A 21145-nucleotide genomic window follows, 5' to 3' on the forward strand; every position below is an offset into this window, starting at 1 on the left:
GTTTAAAATATCTTTTTCCCCTGAATGTTGTGCATTTACTATGCATCCACAACGCTGAGGCTTCACTAATGGCTCAGTCAAGTGGTTCTTGAATAAATGGCATGCTGGAACTTCAGGAAGGGCAGTTTCTGCTACAGTAACAAGTATAATGCTCGACATCACACTGGTTACACTGTGAACCTCTGCATGGAAGCATGCATTAGTGTTGCTGCACAGTTAGCTCGCTAGCTCATGTTTCATTGGCTTTTTTCTTTGACCTCTCCTTCTAACTTGATACAGAGAAAAGATGCAGGAGGAAAGAACTGAGGAAGCTAATAAACTTTAATGTGCAATTTTTGAAAGACTGCATTTATTAAGGAAAAATGTGTATTTTTAAAAATGGACAAATACTTTTTAGAACAATGTAATTTAAGCTAGCCTAGCCATTTCAAAATGTTTAAGAATATCTATCTGTCTATCTGTCTATCTATCTGTCTATCTATCTATATATTCATAACCCATTCTCTGATTTAAAATACTGATTTAAGAGTTGACCATTTCCTGACTTATTTTTCCTTTATGCTGCCTTCATGTTAAAAGTGAGTCGTTGATACTTTTTAGCTTTAGCATAGCAAAATGCTAAAAGCAGAAGGAGGACCTGGCTATCGCACACCTTTGCCTTTCCTTTTCATTATTAGCAAGCGAGCTGTAATACACAAATTATGTGTATTAAAGCCAATTTAAGATGGACTTGATCATTTCAGTCACAGGTGGAATCTCACGGATAAAAACAAAAACATTACATGTGAATGTCCTCTCTGATGTGTTACAGTGAGACAGATGACAGCAGCAGTATACCGATGCCTGAGAGGACAGAGGTCAGCCCCAGCGGCAGGAAACCCTCCATCCACCTCACCCTGCCTGACTTCCAGGACGCCTCCACTGGTCTGTTCTCTCGCTTGCTCAAATCTTTTAGAAAGGACATGTCACAGTGCATATTTGGATTGCAACATGCTGGATTGATTAGTTTAAGTTAAACACATCCTGCTCTGTCTATGGCTTTGGGTAAATAGCAGTGAGAAAGGTGAATTTGTAGGTCAGTCTAAATCCCCCAGCTTTTGACCTATTCTGGATTAAAAGCCCTGTTTGCTTGTCTGCAACCCAGTTCCGGAAACCAGATGTGCTGTTTAAATATCAATGATGTGACTCACACCTGTGTTTAGAGCAGGATCTGCAACCTGCACATTTAGTGTTCAGGGATTCAGGACATTATAGTTACTGGCTTTGAAATATTTTACTTTTTTACACAGTTTCTGTCTGCATCAATGCTAACATATGCATATTCATTGTTCAGGTTGTAAATCACCACTTTAGTGTTTAGTTGGTTTAATGTGCATGATGAGGAAACATTTGCAGCACTAACAGGTCCCATTTCTTACCTATGATCCTGCTTCAGGTTCACAGAGTCCTTCATCAGTTGCACTATCCCGTCTTGAAGCGGCTCTGTCCGAGGTGTCAGACCTCAGCTCTACCCGTCGCCATGGGCCCACCTATATTTGGACCATCCTGGAACGCATTTGGCTGCAGGCTGGTATGAGAGCGCACACTTGAATGAAAATGATATTTCAGAAATTATTGTGGTTGGGATCTTTTGGGATTTGAACCTCTTTTCATCCTCATCTGAGATACAAGGTCATGTCATGTTGGGGTCCATGTGCTTTAACTTACTGGTGAACTAAAAATGAAATAAAGACGAAGCTTGCATTAACTTTGCTGGACAAATGAATCAGATTGAATGTTTTACCCTAGTGATCTGAAGCCCAACAGTAAGAAACCATTTCAGTCGTCCAGTTTTTTTAAATAAAAGCTATGAAGTAGACAACGAGGCCACAGCTCAGCAAAGCATGACAGTGTTTTCATGAGCAGCACCTGTCTGCTAAAACACCATGCTAACACGTTAGCTGATAGATTACCTTGTTCACACTGCTGGTTCAGTATACTGGCATGCTAATGTTTATCAGTAAGCACTAAAGCCAGTCTGCAGCTCATGTAATGAATTTAATCAACCGATTAAAAAAGATTGTGACACAATGACAAACCTAAATTAAAAGCTCGAGTTTACAAAAGCCCCTTTTCCATTAGTACCTACTCACCCAATGTGAGTGGTTGTTGTTATAGTAATGTGTCTGATCGTCCGGTGATCCACGAACGCTTAAACAAAGGTGGATGTCGACACAACAGCATACCTGCTGGTTGATCTGTGGCTTTTCGTCAGACTCGGGGACCACGGTGTTGTTGGTGGTTTTGATTTTCGTGAAGGAGACGCTCTCATGACTCACTGAGTGATTCCCCAACCAGCCAATTGTTGGCATGCAGTCTGATGATGTCACATTTTAGTAGCTGCTCAGATCGCTTATAACCCCGGCCGAGCAGGTACTATTTTACTATTTTAGTATTTTAGTATTTAGTAGAGTAGGCATACTCTTCAAAATAAAACAGGAAGTAATTGGAAATGGCAACTGAGTTAACTCACTCAGACACCAGATGCAAATGTGTCTTTACAGTAATTGCCTCAATAGCTATTGAAACATTCGACTATGTGTCAGTGATGACCTCACCAAAGAAATCCAGGTTACCCTACAGTAAATACAAATACAATCCCCGCTGGCACCTTTTAATGAATGTGCGATGTTACAGTGAATGAAAGCTGTGCAGCCTCGCTGTCTTCCAACGCCTTGCTGACCTGTTTATCAGCTCAGATGAGTTTCAGTCGCTCAAGGGAGTGAGACACTGTTTGTGCGTTCGGTTCATTGTGAGCGTGCGTTTTTGTTTCGGGCACAGCAGTCACTGAAATTCTCAGAGAATATTAATTTTGCTACATGCGAAAGAGAACGGAGAACGCAGCGTTACAGTATAGCAGATTTTTGGAAGAGAATATCTATTTGCAGGCTTGTTGGTGTTTAAAATGAAATAGCTGAATAGTTGACACTGAGGTGTCTCGGCGCTTAAATACATTTGGCCACTGCTCTGTTAAGGAGACAATGCCCAGTTATCCATATCGCTGTTGCCTCCACCCTTCTTCAGCCTGCCTGAGGAAGTTCACATAAAAGAGCAGAGCATGAGCAGGAAATGAAGGCCGAGGATCTGTTGCACTTGGTTTGAGTGGATGAGCCATGAGAGGCAAGAATGGAAATGCACACAGCGAAGATGCCTTTGCTGTATTCGATGCTTTACGACGCAAGATAAGATAAGATAAGATAACCTTTATTAGTCCCACACGTGGGAAATTTGTTGAAGAGGGGTTGAATGGAGCCAAGCGGTCACGTCCCCCGTGGCTTTGTGTAATCTGAAGGTTATTTTCTATGTGTAACCTCTGAGCCTCTGCTATTCATCTGCTGAGAGCAGTGTGTGTGTGAGAGAAACCAAGGGCGTGGCCCCTGGCTCAAGGCTGGACACCAATCCCCCCCCTTCATTCTTTCATAGCATTCCTCTTCTCATCGGTCACTTCCTCTTCTTATCTTACATTCTCTTTGGCCTAACAGAAAAACGCACACACACACACACACACGGCTCTTTAAAAGGAATACATTTAGCAGTATGTGAGACTCGCATACTTAGCTCTAAACATATAAATATTCTCTGTGCATGCAGGCACTGATCTAACAGTTTTTTCCTATGAGCAGCAGGAGAAAGTCTTACATAATCGCTCACTGAAACCTTTTCCCCCAAAATGAAGCCATGAAAAGGAACCCTGAGGCAGCTGAAAAGGGTTTTTGTTTTTTTTTCTTCCATTTTTTTGTTTTCTCATCTCGCAGAGGTAGCATGCGTGCACTAAGTATTTCCCATCTGTGCATCTCTGAGACACAGGTAAACAAACAAAACATCCGCTACCAAACACACACATGGGTTCTCTGCGCTCGGGAGCAGACGGCTCTCTCGGTGTATTTGCACAACAGCCCTCTCTGTAACACGGGCGCACAATGCTGTCAGTGTTTTAGAGCTGAAGGGTTTCCTTCTCAGGGTTTCTCTGCCTGTTGACCCCAATGTCCTCTCACGTAAATGATTGACGGGTCCCGCTGAAGCGTCCGGTCCGCACATTGGTCTGCTCCAGCTGAGGGGGCAGGTCCTGTGGTCAGCTCTTATTTTTGAGGTCTTATTGGAGAGTAAAGTGCTTGTGGGTGTGATTCTGACTTTGTGTGTGTGTAAACATTTGTGTGTGGGGTTTGTCCTCATCTTCCCAGCAGCAAAGAAAGGAGGCAGGCAGCTTTAATATGTGATGGCCATATTAGGCAACAGCTTCATGACTTTCAGCCACTAAATCGCTCCGACTCTCACTTTCATGGTTTGTGTGTGTGTGGTTGTGTGTAGTATTTGAGCACTGCACAGATATTATTTTTACATGATGCTGCTGAACTCACAACAAAGTTCATCACAGTCACTGTCACAGGGTTACTCAGGGCATTAATACTCTTATTCTCCGCTTTTCTTTCTCTGGCTCGCCATCTTTGCTTCATCACTTCCTTTCTTTTATTGTTTTCCCTCCTCTGTCATTCTGTCCTTTTTCTTCTCCACCTCTTTTCCTCTCTTGACCTTTTCACCTCCTTTCTCTACTTCTCTCTCCGTGTCATCCTGCAGGAGAGCTGTTCATGGCAGACAGTCGGCTTAAGGAGGCTCAGTTCTGTATAGCCGAGGCCAGTTCGCTCTTCCCCAACTCTCACTCTGTGCTGCTGCAGCGGGGCCGCCTGGCCGAGCTCCGGGGCCACCTGGACGAAGCCAAAGGCCTGTATGACGAGGCCCTGGCCATGCATCCTACAGGAGAACGGATACTGGTGCACACGGTGAGAGACAGCGGATGCTTTAGAGGCTGCAAAATCAAGTTAGAACTTATGTAACGCTCTGCTCTTTCAAGTGTCACACATGCAAACATGGTGTTCAGTATCCTCTCTCACACACATGCACACAAACACATGATTGGCTACAGTGACATGTTTAAATGCTATAATTGAGTAAATTAAATCAAAACTGATGTAATATGCAAGCGGAACATGTGCAAACACTTATTTGATGTCTGCTAAAAACACACACACACACACACACACACATATATTAATGAAATATTTGCAGTGCTTTTAGTTGACTGAGCTAAGTTATATAAAAGTGTACTTCACGCGAGATCTTTTACATTTGGACTTGCTGTGGATTAGCTCACACGCTCTGACTCAGACAGTGTAGGGCTGTTTAATGAAGTTAAATGTGTAGATAAAAGTACATTTCAGAGGACTTTTGTCAGTCAGACTTAACCATGTCCCACTGTGGTCACATGTTCATACATACACAGTAGCAACATGGCAGTGTGTGCACACATTTTTAATTTGATATTTAAACCATTTTTTAAATTATTATATGGATTTTAGTCGATCCGATCAAACAACTAAAGACAGGACTCAAGACACAGATGAATTTGAGCTCTTAGCTCTTTTATATTCAGTTACTGCCACGGGCTCAAGAGTTGGGAGTTCGCCTTGTAATCGGAAAGTTGCCGGTTCGAGCCCCGGCTCGGACAGTCTTGATCGTTGTGTCCTTGGGCAAGACACTTCACCTACCGCCTACTGGTGTTGGCCAGAAGGGCCGATGGCGCGATATGGCAGCCTCGCTTCTATCAGTCTGCCCCAGGGCAGCTGTGGCTACAACTGTAGCTTGCCTCCACCAGTGTGTGAATGGGTGGATGACTGGGTGTCTAAAGCGCTTTGGGGTCCCTAGGTGGGGACTAGTAAAAGCGCTATACAAATACATGCCATTTACCATTTTAAACTATAACCTATACACTATATTAACAAAAGTAATCACTCACCCATCCAAATCATTGAATTCTTGTTTTCCAGTCACATCCACTGGCTGACCTCATCAATGTGCTTCTGGGAGAACGGTCAAAAACTTCAATAAAGCCTTCCCAGATTAAGCTGTTATATCACATTTCGACATCATTTTAAACCCTATTGATTATGAATGTGACGTCACTCAAGCTCATATGTGTGTGAATGCAGACGAGTGAATACTTTTGCCAGTATAGTGTACATAAAATAAAGTGGCTGCGGATTTACTTTAAACCTGCAAACCAGCAGGCGGCGACTGCTCTGAATGCAAAAATGAAGACAGATTCTGTTGTGGTTTCTCACAGGATGCGACTTGCACATTGCATGAGAGCTGTCTGCCGTGCTGGATGTGGTACAATCACTGGCTGATAGAGGAGAATGTGCATTTGCCCGACTGGTTGGCAGTGGTACCTAGAGGTTGCTGGCTCTCACTGGGTGAAATCGGATTTAAAGAAGGTGCTCCACCAAAAAAACAAAACAAAAAACCCTACAGTGATTGCTTTGGTTGCTAACAGATTGCTACAGTTGGCTGCGTTTGTCTAGGCGAGTGGTAGTACAACTTAAAAAAGTGTGGCACAAATCAGAAATGGAGAAGGTTCGCTTTCAAAGTAAAAGTTTTGCTCCACAGATACAGTCATGTTTAAGGAGTTTTACTTTGGAGGTGAACAGTCTCCATTTCCTGTTTGTTTTGCACTTTTCACAGTTTCATTAGAGCTCGGAGAGTAGCTGGACAGTGTTTGTAGACAAGGACTTTGCTTCCATTCAAACTACAACCACTGCATTATGTTAGCAAGCTAAGCAATAACGAGGATGTTTTCACCAACCCGTGCAGGAACACACATTTCTCCCTAGTGACAGATGGTTGCCAAGAGGAACACTTTCCATCTCTATGATTATGTGACTTCCTAGCGACTCCCATCAACCTGCAGCAACCACTTGCAATCATTCAAGGAATTTTCCCCTCGTGATGGGTGCTTGCCACATACTCGTGGACCTGTCTGTGCATGTTCTCACTCCCAAAGTGTAACATTTTACGCTAGGTGACAAATCGTTGATATATTACGCTTCCGGGCACCCAACATGTCCCTATATGACGAGATTGGAAAAATGAGGAAACATGAGAACCGTTTGGAATGAATCTACACATGTTTGTTCATTTTACTTAAATCGCTTTGGAAAACACTGTCTAACATCATTAAAGTTCTGGTTAACGTTAGGGATAAGGATGGATTTCATCCATAACCAGGCGTGTAGCATAAGAACGCAGAAGGTTTTGTGTTCGCCTCTGGAGTGACAACGGGCTGGTCTGTAGGCCAGTATGACTGGCTTTTTCTTTTCATTTGAGCTTAAATTGTTGATTGTCACACGTCAGAAATGGTGGAAGAGTACGCGGTGGTGGTTAGAGGTTATGCGTCTGCAAAACCTAAGTAGGAATCTGTGTGAAAGCAGCCCTCAGCTTCATCTATGACCTCAGAACACTTTTCTGACGAGTTTATGGTCTCATAGGCTCAGCTTGAAGCGTCACAGCAGGACTTTGCAAACCAGTGGGTGACGTTGCCTTTATCATAAAGGCTATAATTGTAACAGATGCTTATTAGCTGCTAATATTAGTAATGGTAGCTTCTTTGCTCTTTTAGAAGCAAAACAAATCCCTCATGTTTCAAACGGCTGTAGATTATATTAGCCTCAGAAACTTAGTTGTACTGCAAGTTAATTGGATTTTTCTTGTTTAACTAAGCGCATTTTTAAAAGTTTGCCATGTGCTGCTAATAGTACTTATACTGTTATAAGTATAGTACACTTATACTGCCTAATACTGTTCATACTGTAATCGTGTAGTGTTTCTCTCCTCTGTGGCGTGCTGTACTGTGTCATTGTCAGAACTCTGAGTGGTTCAGTCCTGTTTCTCGCGGTGCGTTGCTGTCGTCCTCTGAGACGTGCCAATTTGTTGCAGGCAAACCTGAAATTTCAGAAAATAGAAGCAAACAAATTTCGCTCCATCACCAGCAAATGAAAAATAGCGCTTAAAGACTCACTCTCTCTTTCCTGATCGCTCCCCCACATTTCTTTCATCCCAGCAGATCCTCTTTCTCTCTCACTGCCGCACTGTAAAGATCCTCTCTCGCCCACTTCCACCCACTCCCTCGCTTCTCTCTCGCTCTCTCAGTCTGTCTTCCAGATGATCCACAGGATTAACCACAGCTCTTCTGACCTTTGAACTGACTCTGTTGTCACAGTGAACGAACCAGAGAGGGATATTCCTCAAATCCAAGACGCAGCACTCGACACTCACACACACACACACAATGACTGCGGTCTCCATAGTGACCGGAGATGTGCTGGCTGATATCACTTTAGCCTTCTTGTGACCACATAAGGCTAGTGCTTTTGCTCCTACAGCGCACTTTTGGATGCATGTGCGTGTGTCTGTGTGCGTAGAAGTGCAGTCCCACTGGGTTAGACAGAGGTACGCTTCTCTTCCATATTTGGCCTGTGGGAGAACCAATCCCAGGGGGTGAGAAGTTGAAACAAAGCCAGCTGGCAGCGTCCGTCTCTGGGTCTCTTACAGGACAGATGTGTTCTCAGTCTGAGTGTTTGAGTACGTGTACGCATGTGCATGTGTTTAGGCATGACTGTGTTTGTGTATGCCAGCCTTCCTCCACGGATTTGGAGCACATGTGGACTACTTGGGCTTCCTTTTTTTTAAGTAAACTATATGTGTACACTTGGACAGAGGCACACATTGTAATAGGCACAAATTGACCCAAATACAAAAATTCTGCTTCTAGAACCCTAAAGTTTATGGACTATACTATGTTAGGCATGCTAATGTAGGGTTGCAGTAAATAACTGCATTCTTGCATTGTTATGGAGCCTGTGGGACAATGTGTGGGACATTTTTTTTGGAGCTTCGCCCATATTTGTGACTTGCATCAGCCGGCCAGAAATGAGCCTACAGTTACTCTGTGGTGCTGTGCGGCTCTGCGTTCATCCATTTATTTTTACACAGTATCTGCTGTGGACATTTTGTGTGCCAGTGGCCCATTTTCTGCTGTGCCTTAAGGGGAATTCTTAAGATATTCTTGGTAGATATTCTTACACCTCAGTTATTATTCTGCAAAAGTACCTACTGTGCTTTCCATGAATGTCCTTAAGATGTTTTCATGGTAACTAAACTTTAAAGATGTAACCTTTCTGTGGCTCAACAGTTAATGTGATCTGATTTTTATTGTGGAAATGCATTTTCATTATGAGCCTGTTTGCAAGTGCTTTCCGTGGGCTTATCATGCGTGCCCAGTGTGTACTGCACTGTCTACATTGCTTTCACTAGAAGATCGGGGGCCTTTCTTAAGGTCATTTAAGCTGCATATAAACTGTAAAAGATACGTTGCTTCCAGATTTAGGAGTGAAGCCAGTGCATAACTACCTTAAACGTGTAATGTTTCTTACATCCAGTAGGGGGAGACTCATCAGATTGCAAGAAGCAGTGTATGTTTAGAAGTCAACAGAAAAAACTGCTGCTGACTCGATCTATCCTCTCAGTAAATTCTTCCTTGCTAGTTTCACGTCTTATTTACAACAACATGATGTTAATTTTGTAAGCTATAGTCTGCTTTTTAAGTTAAAAAGTGTGACAAAGCTCAGAAGCTAGTGTCACCATTCAGCAGTCTTCTTGAAATGCTGCAGGCGTTGTCTGAATAATTTTCATTTCAAAAGTCACTGACATTAAACTGTTAGCTTCAATACAGTTCAGTTTAGTTCAGTTTTATAGATTTAAAGCCAAATCACAACAGCAGTTGCCCCAAGGTAAAGACCCTACAATAATACAGGGAAAATAATCAGATGACCCTCTATGAGCGAGCACGTTGGAGACAATGGGAAGGAAAAGCTTTTTTTAAAAAGGAAGAAACCTCCAGCAGAACCAGGAGCAGAGAAAGGTCTAAGTCTCCTAACAGCCTGTGAGGTTTCCACGGTGGGTTCTTGTCCCGCTTAACTGAATCCTACATCAAGGCTTTGTGAGTCTGATGTTCGATTTGAAAACACATTTCCTCTTCAAGGAATACTTTTGTGAAAAAAAAGCTATACTGTTAGATTTAGCTAAGAGCATCAGGCGCAATCCACATGTCTGCGCATTAAACCAGAATTGAAAGGCGATTATGTCTGATTAGCCAAATTATCCAAAAGCCACCAAAGTTTTTCAAAGTTCTAAGACATTTTGTTTGACATGAGTCCTTTATAACAGCGGTCTCCAACCTTTTTTGCGCCACGGACCGGTTTATGCCCGACAATATTTTCACAGACCGGCCTTTAATGTGTCGCGGATAAATACAACAAAATAAAACCAGTACCGGTACCGAAAAAAATAAGATTTATTCATAACACACGTGAAAAGACCAAGGAAAACCGAGTTAACGATCAAAACGATAACAAAATAACGCTGAAAACCGATAAAAACCCTGAAAACTATACATTTCACACCTGAGCCTCAACTCTCGTGGCCCGGTACCAAACGACTCATGGACCGGTACCGGTCCGAGGCCCGGGGGTTGGGGACCGCTGCTTTATAACACAGCATCGTGTAGATTTTCCACTCTACCCATGTTAGACAGGGAAAGGGAAATGTGAGTAAGAGAAACCCATTACTGGAATCGATGCAGAAGCTCACCAACCCATGCAATGTGGCTACCATCTTCCCTTATTCACCCGCGCACCTCTTTACTCACTGCACTTCATGTTAGCATCAGCTGTGTCCACATGGTTTCTCTGTAAGAGAGGGAAAGAAACGAAGCCATCAGACAGTGACTCACTGCTCTGGTCAGCTGCTGGTTTTGGAGTATTTTTGGATGGATGGAGGGTGCGGTAGTGAGGGAAACCAGTATATGACTATAGTATGGTGTTTGTAAGTGTGCGAGTGTGTGTGTGTGAGAGACCGTGATTTCCAGTTTAATTTCTCGATCGCTGCAGTCCACTGGCTACAACTGAGCATGCATTACGTTTGTCTATCATGGGAGTAGCTATTACACATTTATCTGTTTGTGCTGTTAACCTCATTATGGTAAGCATTTGGTCGACTTGTGCGTATGTGTGGCATGTGCGCGTGTGTGTTTGTGTTCTGACAGTTAGCTGATCCTGAAACATGGCCCAGCCTTGCTTCCGGCGCGGTATGCAATGAATCTGACCCACTCCCATCATCCTCCACATCTCCTCTCTCCTGCTCTGTAGTGGAGCCCGCTCTGAGTCAGCCGCACAAACGCACACTTTACTTTCGGCCCTCTCCAACGAACCCATATTCGTACACAGCTTCACATATGCATGCATACTCTCAAGGACGAAGGCTTTGCGCTCAATGAATTAATCGCGTTCCAATTATCAAATGCCCCCCCCCCCATGCCTGTCTCACTCGCTCGCACTCTCTCTCCTCTCTGCATGTGGGAGGGGGTGGTTGTCAGCTGATTAGATAATGCAAATACATTATTTATATCACTTTGCTCGTTCTCGCCGCTTTATGGGATTGCCTAGCAACCAGGGAAATTTATTCTATTGAGCACGACCTCTGATAACCATGGAGAGAGAGGGAGAGAGAGAGACTGACTGTATGTGAGAGAGTGAGAAGATGGGGTGGGTGAGTTGGTGGTGGTGGATGCGGGGAGGGGTGCAAACAGAAAGACGATTGGGAGTTGGCTGGTGCCTCCGTTGCTATGTATGGCTCATCTGGGCTCACTTATTTTTTCCTTTTTCTTTGACGCCTCTCCTTTTTTCCCCTTCCCCCCCCCCCCCCCCCCCCCCCTCTCTCTCTCTCTCTGTTCGTTGTTCTCAGTTTAGGTCGTTCTTGCTCACTCACACTTCTTTCCTTCCTCTCTTTCTTTCTTTTCCTTACTTCTCAGACTCCAGTATCAACTCTGTCCTTCATTCTTTTCCTCTTTCCACGTCGGTACATGTGTTCGTGCAAGTTTGTGCGTCGGACTTTGTTCCAGTATATATTTATATAGGCGATGTAATGTGCTGTAAGGTGAGAATGTACTTGAAGGAGTCAACTGTAGCCGCACTGTATGTGCTGCTTTTCCCCCAAACAAACGCACAGTATTTTCCACGCAAACATGCCATCCAGGTGCGTGAAGATTTGTGTGGTCATATCACCCCAACAAAAGTGAAAGTAATTAATTAAAATGTTTTAATCTCGGTAGGAGTGTGTGTTATGTACTAAATTCTCCTGGACATCCAAATTAACCAGCGATGCCAAACAGATCAGGATGGGACAGACTCTTTTTCTCCAATCGATCTTTCTGAGTTAACTTCAATAATTACTTCCTCCAAACCATCAACGTGTCTTTTAGACCCCATTCCTACAAAACTGCTCAAAGAAGTCCTGCCATTAATTAATTCTTCGATCTTAAATATGATCAACCTATCTCTAATAATCGGCTATGTACCACAGGCCTTCAAGGTGGCTGCAGTTAAACCTTTACTCAAAAAGCCATCTCTAGACCCAGCAGTCTTAGCTAATTATAGGCCAATCTCCAACCTTCCTTTCATATCAAAAATCCTTGAAAGAGTAGTTGTCAAACAGCTAACTGATCATCTGCAGAGGAATGGTTTATTGGAAGAGTTTCAGTCAGGTTTCAGAGTTCATCACAGCACAGAAACAGCTTTAGTGAAGGTTACAAATGATCTTCTTATGGCCTCTGACAGTGGACTCATCTCTGTGCTTGTCCTTCTTGACCTTAGTGCAGCATTCGATACTGTTGACCATAATATCCTGTTAGAGCGATTAGAACATGCTGTAGGTATTACAAGTATTGCACTGCAGAGGTTTGTATCATATCTATCTAATAGACTCCAATTTGTGCATGTAAATGGAGAGTCCTCTTCACACACTGAGGTTAATTATGGAGTTCCACAGGGTTCAGTGCTAGGACCAATTCTGTTTACATTATACATGCTTCCCCTAGGCAGCATCATTAGAAGACATAGCATACATTTTCACTGCTATGCAGATGACACCCAGCTCTATCTGTCCATGAAGCCAGATAACACACACCAATTAGTTAAACTGCAGGAATGTCTTAAAGACATAAAGACTTGGATGGCCACTAACTTTCTGCTTCTTAATTCAGATAAAACTGAGGTTATTGTACTCGGCGCTGAAAAGCTTAGAAATATGGTATCTAACCAGATTCTTACTCTGGATGGCATTACCTTGGCCTCCAGTAACACTGTGAGGAACCTTGGAGTCATTTTTGACCAGGATATGTCCTTCAACGCACATATTAAACAAATATGTAAGACTGCGTTCTTCCATTTGCGCAACATCTCTAAAATTAGAAATATCCTGTCTCAGAGTGACGCTGAAAAACTAGTTCATGCATTTATTACTTCCAGGCTGGACTACTGCAATTCATTATTATCAGGATGTCCAAAAAACTCACTGAAAAGCCTTCAGCTAATCCAAAATGCTGCAGCAAGAGTACTGACAGGGACTAGAAAAAAAGAGCATATTTCTCCTGTTTTGGCTTCCCTTCATTGGCTTCCTGTTAAATCCAGAATTGAATTCAAAATCCTGCTCCTCACATACAAGGTCTTAAATAATCAGGCCCCATCTTATCTTAATGGCCTTGTAGTACCATATCACCCTATTAGAGCACTTCGCTCCCGCTCTGCAGGCCTACTTGTTGTTCCTAGAGTATTTAAAAGTAGAATGGGAGGCAGAGCCTTCAGTTTTCAGGCCCCTCTTCTGTGGAACCAGCTTCCAGTTTGGATTCGGGAGACAGACTCTATCTCTACTTTTAAGATTAGGCTTAAAACTTTCCTTTTTGCTAAAGCATATAGTTAGGGCTGGACCAGGTGACCCTGAATCCTCCCTTAGTTATGCTGCAATAGACGTAGGCTGCCGGGGGATTCCCATGATGCATTGAGTTTTTCCTTTTCAGTCACCTTTCTCACTCACTATGTATTAATAGACCTCTCTGTATTGAATCATATCTGTTATTAATCTCTGTCTCTCTTCCACAGCATGTCTTTATCCTGTCTTCCTTCTCTCACCCCAACCGGTCGCAGCAGATGGCCCCGCCCTCCCTGAGCCTGGTTCTGCCAGAGGTTTCTTCCTGTTAAAAGGGAGTTTTTCCTTCCCACTGTCGCCAAAATGCTTGCTCATAGGGGGTCATATGATTGTTGGGTTTTTCTCTGTATCTATGAAGCGCCTTGAGGCGACTTTTGTTGTGATTTGGCGGTATATAAATAAAATTGAATTAAATTGAATTGAATTGGCCTTTTGTACACTTTGAGGAACACCTCCACCAAAACTTGCTTATTCCCTTTCTGTTTGAGAGCTAGGAACAGGAATATTACCGCTCAACTACTTGAATGCTGAATATAAAATCACAGCCAGTCGGTATGTAGATTATCATGACACACATGAACCTTTTGGGAACCTTGAGTCAGAATATTTTCTACAGTTCTCAGTTCAAGGAATACTTGTGTGAAATAAGTTATACTGTTAGGTTTAGATAAGAGCATCGGGCCTTTTGACAGTTTCTTGAGTATTCTGTCAGACACTCAAAGCACAACAGAAAATAGTCCAGCTCAGATGGGTTTGCACTTAAGAACCCACTGTGGAGGTCCTAGTGGGACTAGATACCTTCTAACCCTTTAGTGCCCGATGCCTTCAAAATATAAAGAGATATAATGGCTGGCCAGCAGTTGGCAATACAATGTCACCCCCTGTTTTGGACGTTTGAAGCTGTACATGTTCATTCTACGTTTGTTTGCCAAGTGGTGGATGACTCTGAGCAAGCTGATGGGATCTGTATTGAAAGAGTTTCATATTTCACTGAAGTCATAGTTCTCCACACATCTGGACTCTGCCTTTGGTTCATTTCTCCACGTATTGTTCTTGGTGTTTATTTACTGTTTGTTTGGTTTTTTAAGGGAAACATTAAGAGCTCTTGCATACCAGCATTAATATATTTTCTAATGATAGGTGCCCACACTACATTCACCATCTCATCAATCAACATACGTTTCCACAACTCAAAGCTCCTCTTCTGCTTTACTTTTGCTCTATGAAATAAACACTGAAGAATGGCAGTACGTCTAACAACCTCGAAAAGCTGCTTCGACTTGCCTCCCAAAATACAGAGCTGTCAATGGAAGAAACAGTAAACTTAATATTACTGCTGTCAGCATTAATCTTGTTAAAATGACGTTAACGCCATAACTGCATTTTCGCAGCAAATCTCCGTTAGCTCATTAATCCGGATCGCCGTGTGCAAGGGCTGCACGGCGTCAACGCTTTAGCGCAGTTAGCTCATTAGCGCGGTTAGCGCATTAGCGCGTTAGCGCCTTGCAGCCCCATGCACGGGGCGAAACGCGTTAACTCAATAACGGAGATTTGCCGCGTTAATGCAGTTATGGCGTTAACATCATTTCAACGAGATTAATGCTGACAGCACTACTTAATATTAATTCAATAGCGGTCAAAGACAGGTCAAGCCAACATGGCAGAGGTAAATACAATAATCTTGGCTCACTGTGCCCATACCTGCCCGTCCAGACTTGACTGATTAAAAGTTCAAGTAAAGTCTCTCGTCTTGGTTGAATGCGAGGGTATTACGCCATGACTTGTTCGTGTGTAGTTGATGTGTATAGATCAGCAGATGGTTTTGAGTGCTATACCAAACTGTAGGATCATTTAATTCTCTCTAGATCAAGTCTATATAGCCACTTGTACCTTAACTTCTAATTTCCTGGATTGTCTGGACAGTCACAGCTCTGTAGGCGGCACGGCTGACAACAGCAGATTGCAAATCCAAATTTAGAGTTCATCTGTCTCTCCGCTGTCTCAAAGACGTTAATTTTTTATTGCTTTTTTTAAAACTGTGAAAATATTCATATGATCATCTTATCCCAAAATGATTTTGTGTTTATGCCTTTTAAGTATGTGACCATTATTCTGCCTCCACAAACCTTTTTAATCTATGTTTTGCTTAAGAGTTAGGCTGCGTTGTATCCAAGTACTTTGTATGCAAACTACGATGACTACGGACAATTGAGGCAGAAAAAGTTTTTGGTAATGAAGAAGTTATCGAATGAACATTATTCTTAATAAATCTCCGGGGAGCCTGCTTAGCTACAGTTGGTATGCTAGAGTATTACAAAGTCCTCTTTTTGTCTTTGTACTGTATGGAATATGAATAATATAATAATGCTGACACCAAAGAACAAGAACTCATTTCCCCAATGCTAATCAATTCTATAATCAAATCTCTGTTGGGTGTGCTTGTTTGCGACATCCAGGAAGCCTTTTTCCCCCCTTCTCTTCAGTCTAGTCGAAGGACGTTCACTTAATTAAATGTTGTTTGTAGTTTGAAGCATTTCAAAAGTTTGCTTAAAAAAATTGGCTTGAAAGACTGATGAAAACACCAGTGCCCACTCGTAGAGTTTGGCTCAGCTCAGTTTGGTTGTGCTTAAACGGCATGAAAAGAAACAAACCTGTGCTGCCAAGCTCACTGAGATCAGCTTTAGGTAAAACTGGAGACAGATGGCTGGGAGTAATTAAAGACCAACTATTAGATACCAGTTTTCTCCACGTAATGCCAGAAACATTTGATGGCAATTGAAATGCTTTTGAATTTGTTTGTTCTCTCTCCCACTCACTCACAATATATTATTTGTACTGGCTGAATTTCTAATCAAATTTGATCCAAAGACAGACACACACACATGCACACCAATGACACTGGGCAACAATGGCTTAACCGTCAGCATTTTTCACTGTTTTCCTCAGACAAGTGGACAGCAGGAGTGTTTGGCCCTTTGATTAGTGGATGTCCTGTGTCTGGATTTCTCTTCTTGTAATAATTCAGCAAGAATCTGTCCTCTTCTTCTTTCTCTAAAATTATTTCTCGGTTTAGTAGTTTCATAAACATGCATTTGCTTTCTTTCCAAGGACATTAATTTCAGTCTCATATCTGTGCATTCATTGCCAAAGAAGATGTTGCAAAATGCTTTCTTAAAATCTTGTCTGCTCAGTAGTGAACAGTCACACTGGGGAATACAGTTGTTGGAGACAGCGGTGCAGCCAAAACCCCTGCGAGCAAGTACAATGGCCATGTGATCTTGTTGGCTTTATAATACTTGCTTCAAAGATGGGGACCAGGTTTGTAAATAATTGCAGCCAGTTGGCGTCTTCAAAGCATGTTTGGTGTGTCAAGATGAAGATAAAATATGATGTCAGTCTACTATCAGTCTGCTACCGGTCTGCAATCAAATGAGAGCAATTACCTGTTTATGATAAAACAGTGATTCACTGTGATAAATTGGCAGAAATTGCATATCTAATCAGTTATGACTTCAGAGATTTAAAACTTAAATTCAGAATTTAAACTTAATTTTAAAACTTAAAAAAGAAAAATGACAGTGATTTAACTCTAGGGTGAAATATGAGATTTGCAAAAAGTCAGAAACCAGCAAAGAGATGCATGACAGCTGAGTTGCACTCATTGTCTCCAATTAACTCAGATTGATGCCAATGCGTTGACAATTTGTCTAAATGTATGAATTAAATAACAATTATTTCAAAAATGTGTTTCCAATCAGTCTGAGTCAGACTGCAATTATTTGGCAATAAGTTGCCTCCCATCAAAATACCTGTTCAATTGCCTTATTAATCCAAAGTGGTCACCATTTGTCATTTATTGCATTGCTGGTCAACCTCTGTGCAGTAAGTTTGTCACTGTAACTGTTTACAATCAGTCACAGAAAGAAAACATTTCAGACACTGATTTTCTTACTTGTCACAGGTGGTTGTTGTTTTTATTCTACTGTGACTGAGACATAACTAACACTGTTGTGAGCCAGATGCTGGTGCTAATCATCTCTTGAGTTTGTGCCAGTCACATTCTGTTTTGTTCTCATGAAACGTTATCGTTTCCTTCACTAGAAAAAGAGGGGAGCCAACTAATTGCTAATAACTGTCAATTAGCAAGCTCTAGTTTTGATTTGGCCTTCTGATCCTGGAATCACATCCATGTGCTTTTTGGAAGGCTCAGTATCCTAAGTGTGAATGTTGTTCTTTCCCCTTCTGTGCTCGTCTGTTTTGAAGATAAAGGCTTTACCAGACTTGTTATCAGAACTACCGCTGCAGTAAATATACATTTTACCCCAGAGACCGGAGGTTTCCAGCCGATTGCATTGTTTCTAGGCCTGTTTCACTACAGCAGCGAGAACACTACTTACTACAGCCTTAGTTAAATGATTGTCAGTAAAAAATGAACATGCAATACATGAATTTAACTGGGCTTACGTTCTTCCTATATATTGTTATTCTGACTTGAGGGGAATTGGAGTCCATATTTCATTTACTCCATGAATGCACTATAAACCATCAGCATAATGTGTCCTAAATGTTGAGTGGATGGGGCTCATAATCGTTATGATTAAAAAACAACAGAGATGGGATGCAATTGGTCAATTTGCTCAAAAGTGGAAATTCAGCTTTTGGTATTTACAAGCAAATCCAGCATTATGTTGTGTCTGGATCTTAATGTTGTCAGTATATTTATTAATCATATTGACTATTCAGCCTAACTACTGTTCCCTGCTGCAGCCAGAGTCGCCACACAGGAGTGTCCTTGGTTTCACAGATAAACTGTCAACAAGCAGCTTAGAAACATACTTCCTCTAAATCTCCTCATACCCCTAAGTTAGACATTTCCCATCTGTTATTCTGAGCTTACCACATTCCACAATCTGCCCTTTTTTTTTATCTTACTTAAAGAAGAAAAAAACAGTTTTTCAGTGTTTTACAAGAAACACTGAAATTTACTGGAATGTCTGTCAGTTAAATACGGAAATGGCTTCCTGTAAAACATAGTACTGTATATTAAGTACAGTACGGTCAAGCTGACTGACCTATAAACATCAACTTTTCCATAGTTAACAGCCTAAAAGATATAGGTTACAGTGGAAGGCTAAGACTGTTGGTGTGTGTGTTAGTCCAGTAGTCAACTGTTAATACCAAAAAAATGTTGGAACAATGTAGCCAATGTGAGTTTGGAGACAAGGGCACAGATAGTGAGACGTGGAAGCTAGTGACCAAACCAGCAGCAAGGACTGTATCATACATCCCTGCACATGTGTGCACTGATGCACACGTTTGTACACACTTTTACAAGCTTGGAGACCTGTGTGCACATCCTGCATTTCTCCGTACCAACAGTTTTGTTGTTTTTCCATGTATTCCACCCAGCAGAAGTGAGAAAAAGGAGAGCAGAGGAAAGAAGGAAGGCAGAGTGTGCACTCTTATTGAAAGTTGCATCAGAGCCCCTAGACAGCTTTGTGAATTTCAGCCCAATTAATCTCAAGCTTGTGAGCAGAGACTGCATAACAAGACTCGTCTGTCTGACCTCAGGCCATCTCAGAGTATGTGTGTGTGTGTGTGTTCCTGTGTGTGTGTAACAGATAGTCAGAGTAAGTCAAGGGATGATTGTGCAAGACTCGTTCCCTGTTGTCACCTTGAGTATGCATGTGACACTGGAGCTTGTGTGCGCGCCTTTAGACGATGCTTATATGTGAGGCAGATTTGACTCTGTGCAGTTGGTCAGTTGCATGAGGTTGTGTTGTGTCAGACTCCCCATGGAGCTGTGCTACAAAACGACAAAACCTAAGCAGTGATATGATCTTTAACATGGTGACAACAGTTATCATCCACAATGTTCTTCTCTTTTGCACATACATTTTTTAAATATATGCACATCAGTGGTAATGATCTTACAGATTACCAAAAATGCCAGCTATAGCTCATTCTTTCCTCTCCTCAGCTTTTTGTAAAGGAAAACCGTGGATTGTTTATGAACATACTGTATACATAGTATGTAGAGTATGTTCATGAAGTGCAAAACCAGTGGGCGCATGCATACCTACCACACTTCCTGGTCTAGCCTCAGGTAATAGTCACCGCCCACTGCAAATGAGCTTTTTTGGGAAAATAACGTTCTGTACAGGACCATACCAATGTCTTTGAATGTTCTGGACAATTTAATACCATCTGTGTAAACTTAAAAATTTGCCAAAGTTTGGAACTTTTGAAGATTAAAGAGTTTTTCCTTATTATTGTTATATTTCCTTACTTTTACATAACGACATGACCGCCCAGTATTAAATAATAGGGATTATTCTCAACAGTGAATCATGCAAAGCTACTGTAGTAGAGTCCAAAAATCATGGAGCTGTAAATAAGCATAAAAGGGACATTTAAGATGACTAATGACAGTGATTGCCTGTATTGGCCATAACATTGTTCTGAATACATGAAACAGTGAATCTGATATAAGCTGGTCTCTGTGTTTTTGGTTAAAAGTCTTTTGTTGAGGCTTTGATAATATTAGTAATGAGTAAAACTTACAAGAGACCAGTGGAGGATGCATTTACCAGTGGTTGCACCTGGAGTGCACAACTTCACGTGTGTAGTGAGACGTAAGCATGACTAACATCAGTGGTATGTGGCTTGACCTCGATTTTTAAAAAGTATGTTAAATATATTTACAAAATAAAAACTACAGCTGAATTGAAAGACTTGAAAACTGTGTGACATGGTTAACCATCAGTATGTACAGGTGGATTAAAATGATTACTGAAAAATGAAAGTGGTGTATTAACAAAACAGCTGGTTTGATCTTGTACATTCAGTCAAGCAAGTGATTTATGTTAATGTTAAAGTGTTGGTGGAGTCTTTTGGCCTAGGTAGATAGTAAGAACAAACTTATCTGTTACATTCATAAATCACAGAGTTTCCACACAATGGCCAGACGGTAACTGATCTCGACAGTGAAAGCAGAGCTAACAGCAGCTTGTCTAGCATGCTCGTCTCGCATCAGTTTCCTGCCAAAAACCAGACGTTTATCCACGTTGTGCATGTGCAAACAACCAGAAAAGGCTGCCGGTCTCCTTTTTTTGGGACCTGGATACGGCCTGTGGGTGAGACCATAGTGAAACGGAGTTAATCTTGCTTCCAGAGACAATAGGCAACAAAATAGTAGTTATTTCAAGGATGGATGCAGACCACTCTTTAACATGAGAGGAGAAAGATTCCTTTTACAATGGCAAATTTTAATGGTCTGTTATGAGCTCTCATGGGATGCCACTGGCTAACAGTGGTGGTAAGCAAATACTCCCAGTGCTACATGCTAGCTGCATTGTAAACCTTTATCTTTCCCTGTAACCTTTTACCTTCAAAATCTATCACATATGCATTCAGACAATTTGCAGTTTTATAAGGCACCATTTAACATGGGAGA

At 41.9% G+C, this 21145-nt stretch overlaps 1 protein-coding gene across 1 annotated transcript in view; it reads left to right on the forward strand.

Moving 5' to 3' along the window:
- ttc7a (tetratricopeptide repeat domain 7A) overlaps positions 1–21145 on the forward strand; it is a 60675-nt gene that overhangs the window by 37099 nt on the left and 2431 nt on the right. Inside the window, exons 18-20 of the mRNA XM_087850378.1 lie at positions 812–924; positions 1436–1570; positions 4615–4817. Of these exons, the coding sequence (XP_087706504.1) occupies positions 812–924; positions 1436–1570; positions 4615–4817 (451 nt within the window). The remainder of the gene's footprint in view (positions 1–811; positions 925–1435; positions 1571–4614; positions 4818–21145) is intronic.

Source organism: Neolamprologus brichardi, chromosome 13 (assembly GCF_056152115.1).
Source record: "Neolamprologus brichardi isolate AB-2024 chromosome 13, ASM5615211v1, whole genome shotgun sequence".
NCBI classification, from domain to species: domain Eukaryota; kingdom Metazoa; phylum Chordata; class Actinopteri; order Cichliformes; family Cichlidae; genus Neolamprologus; species Neolamprologus brichardi.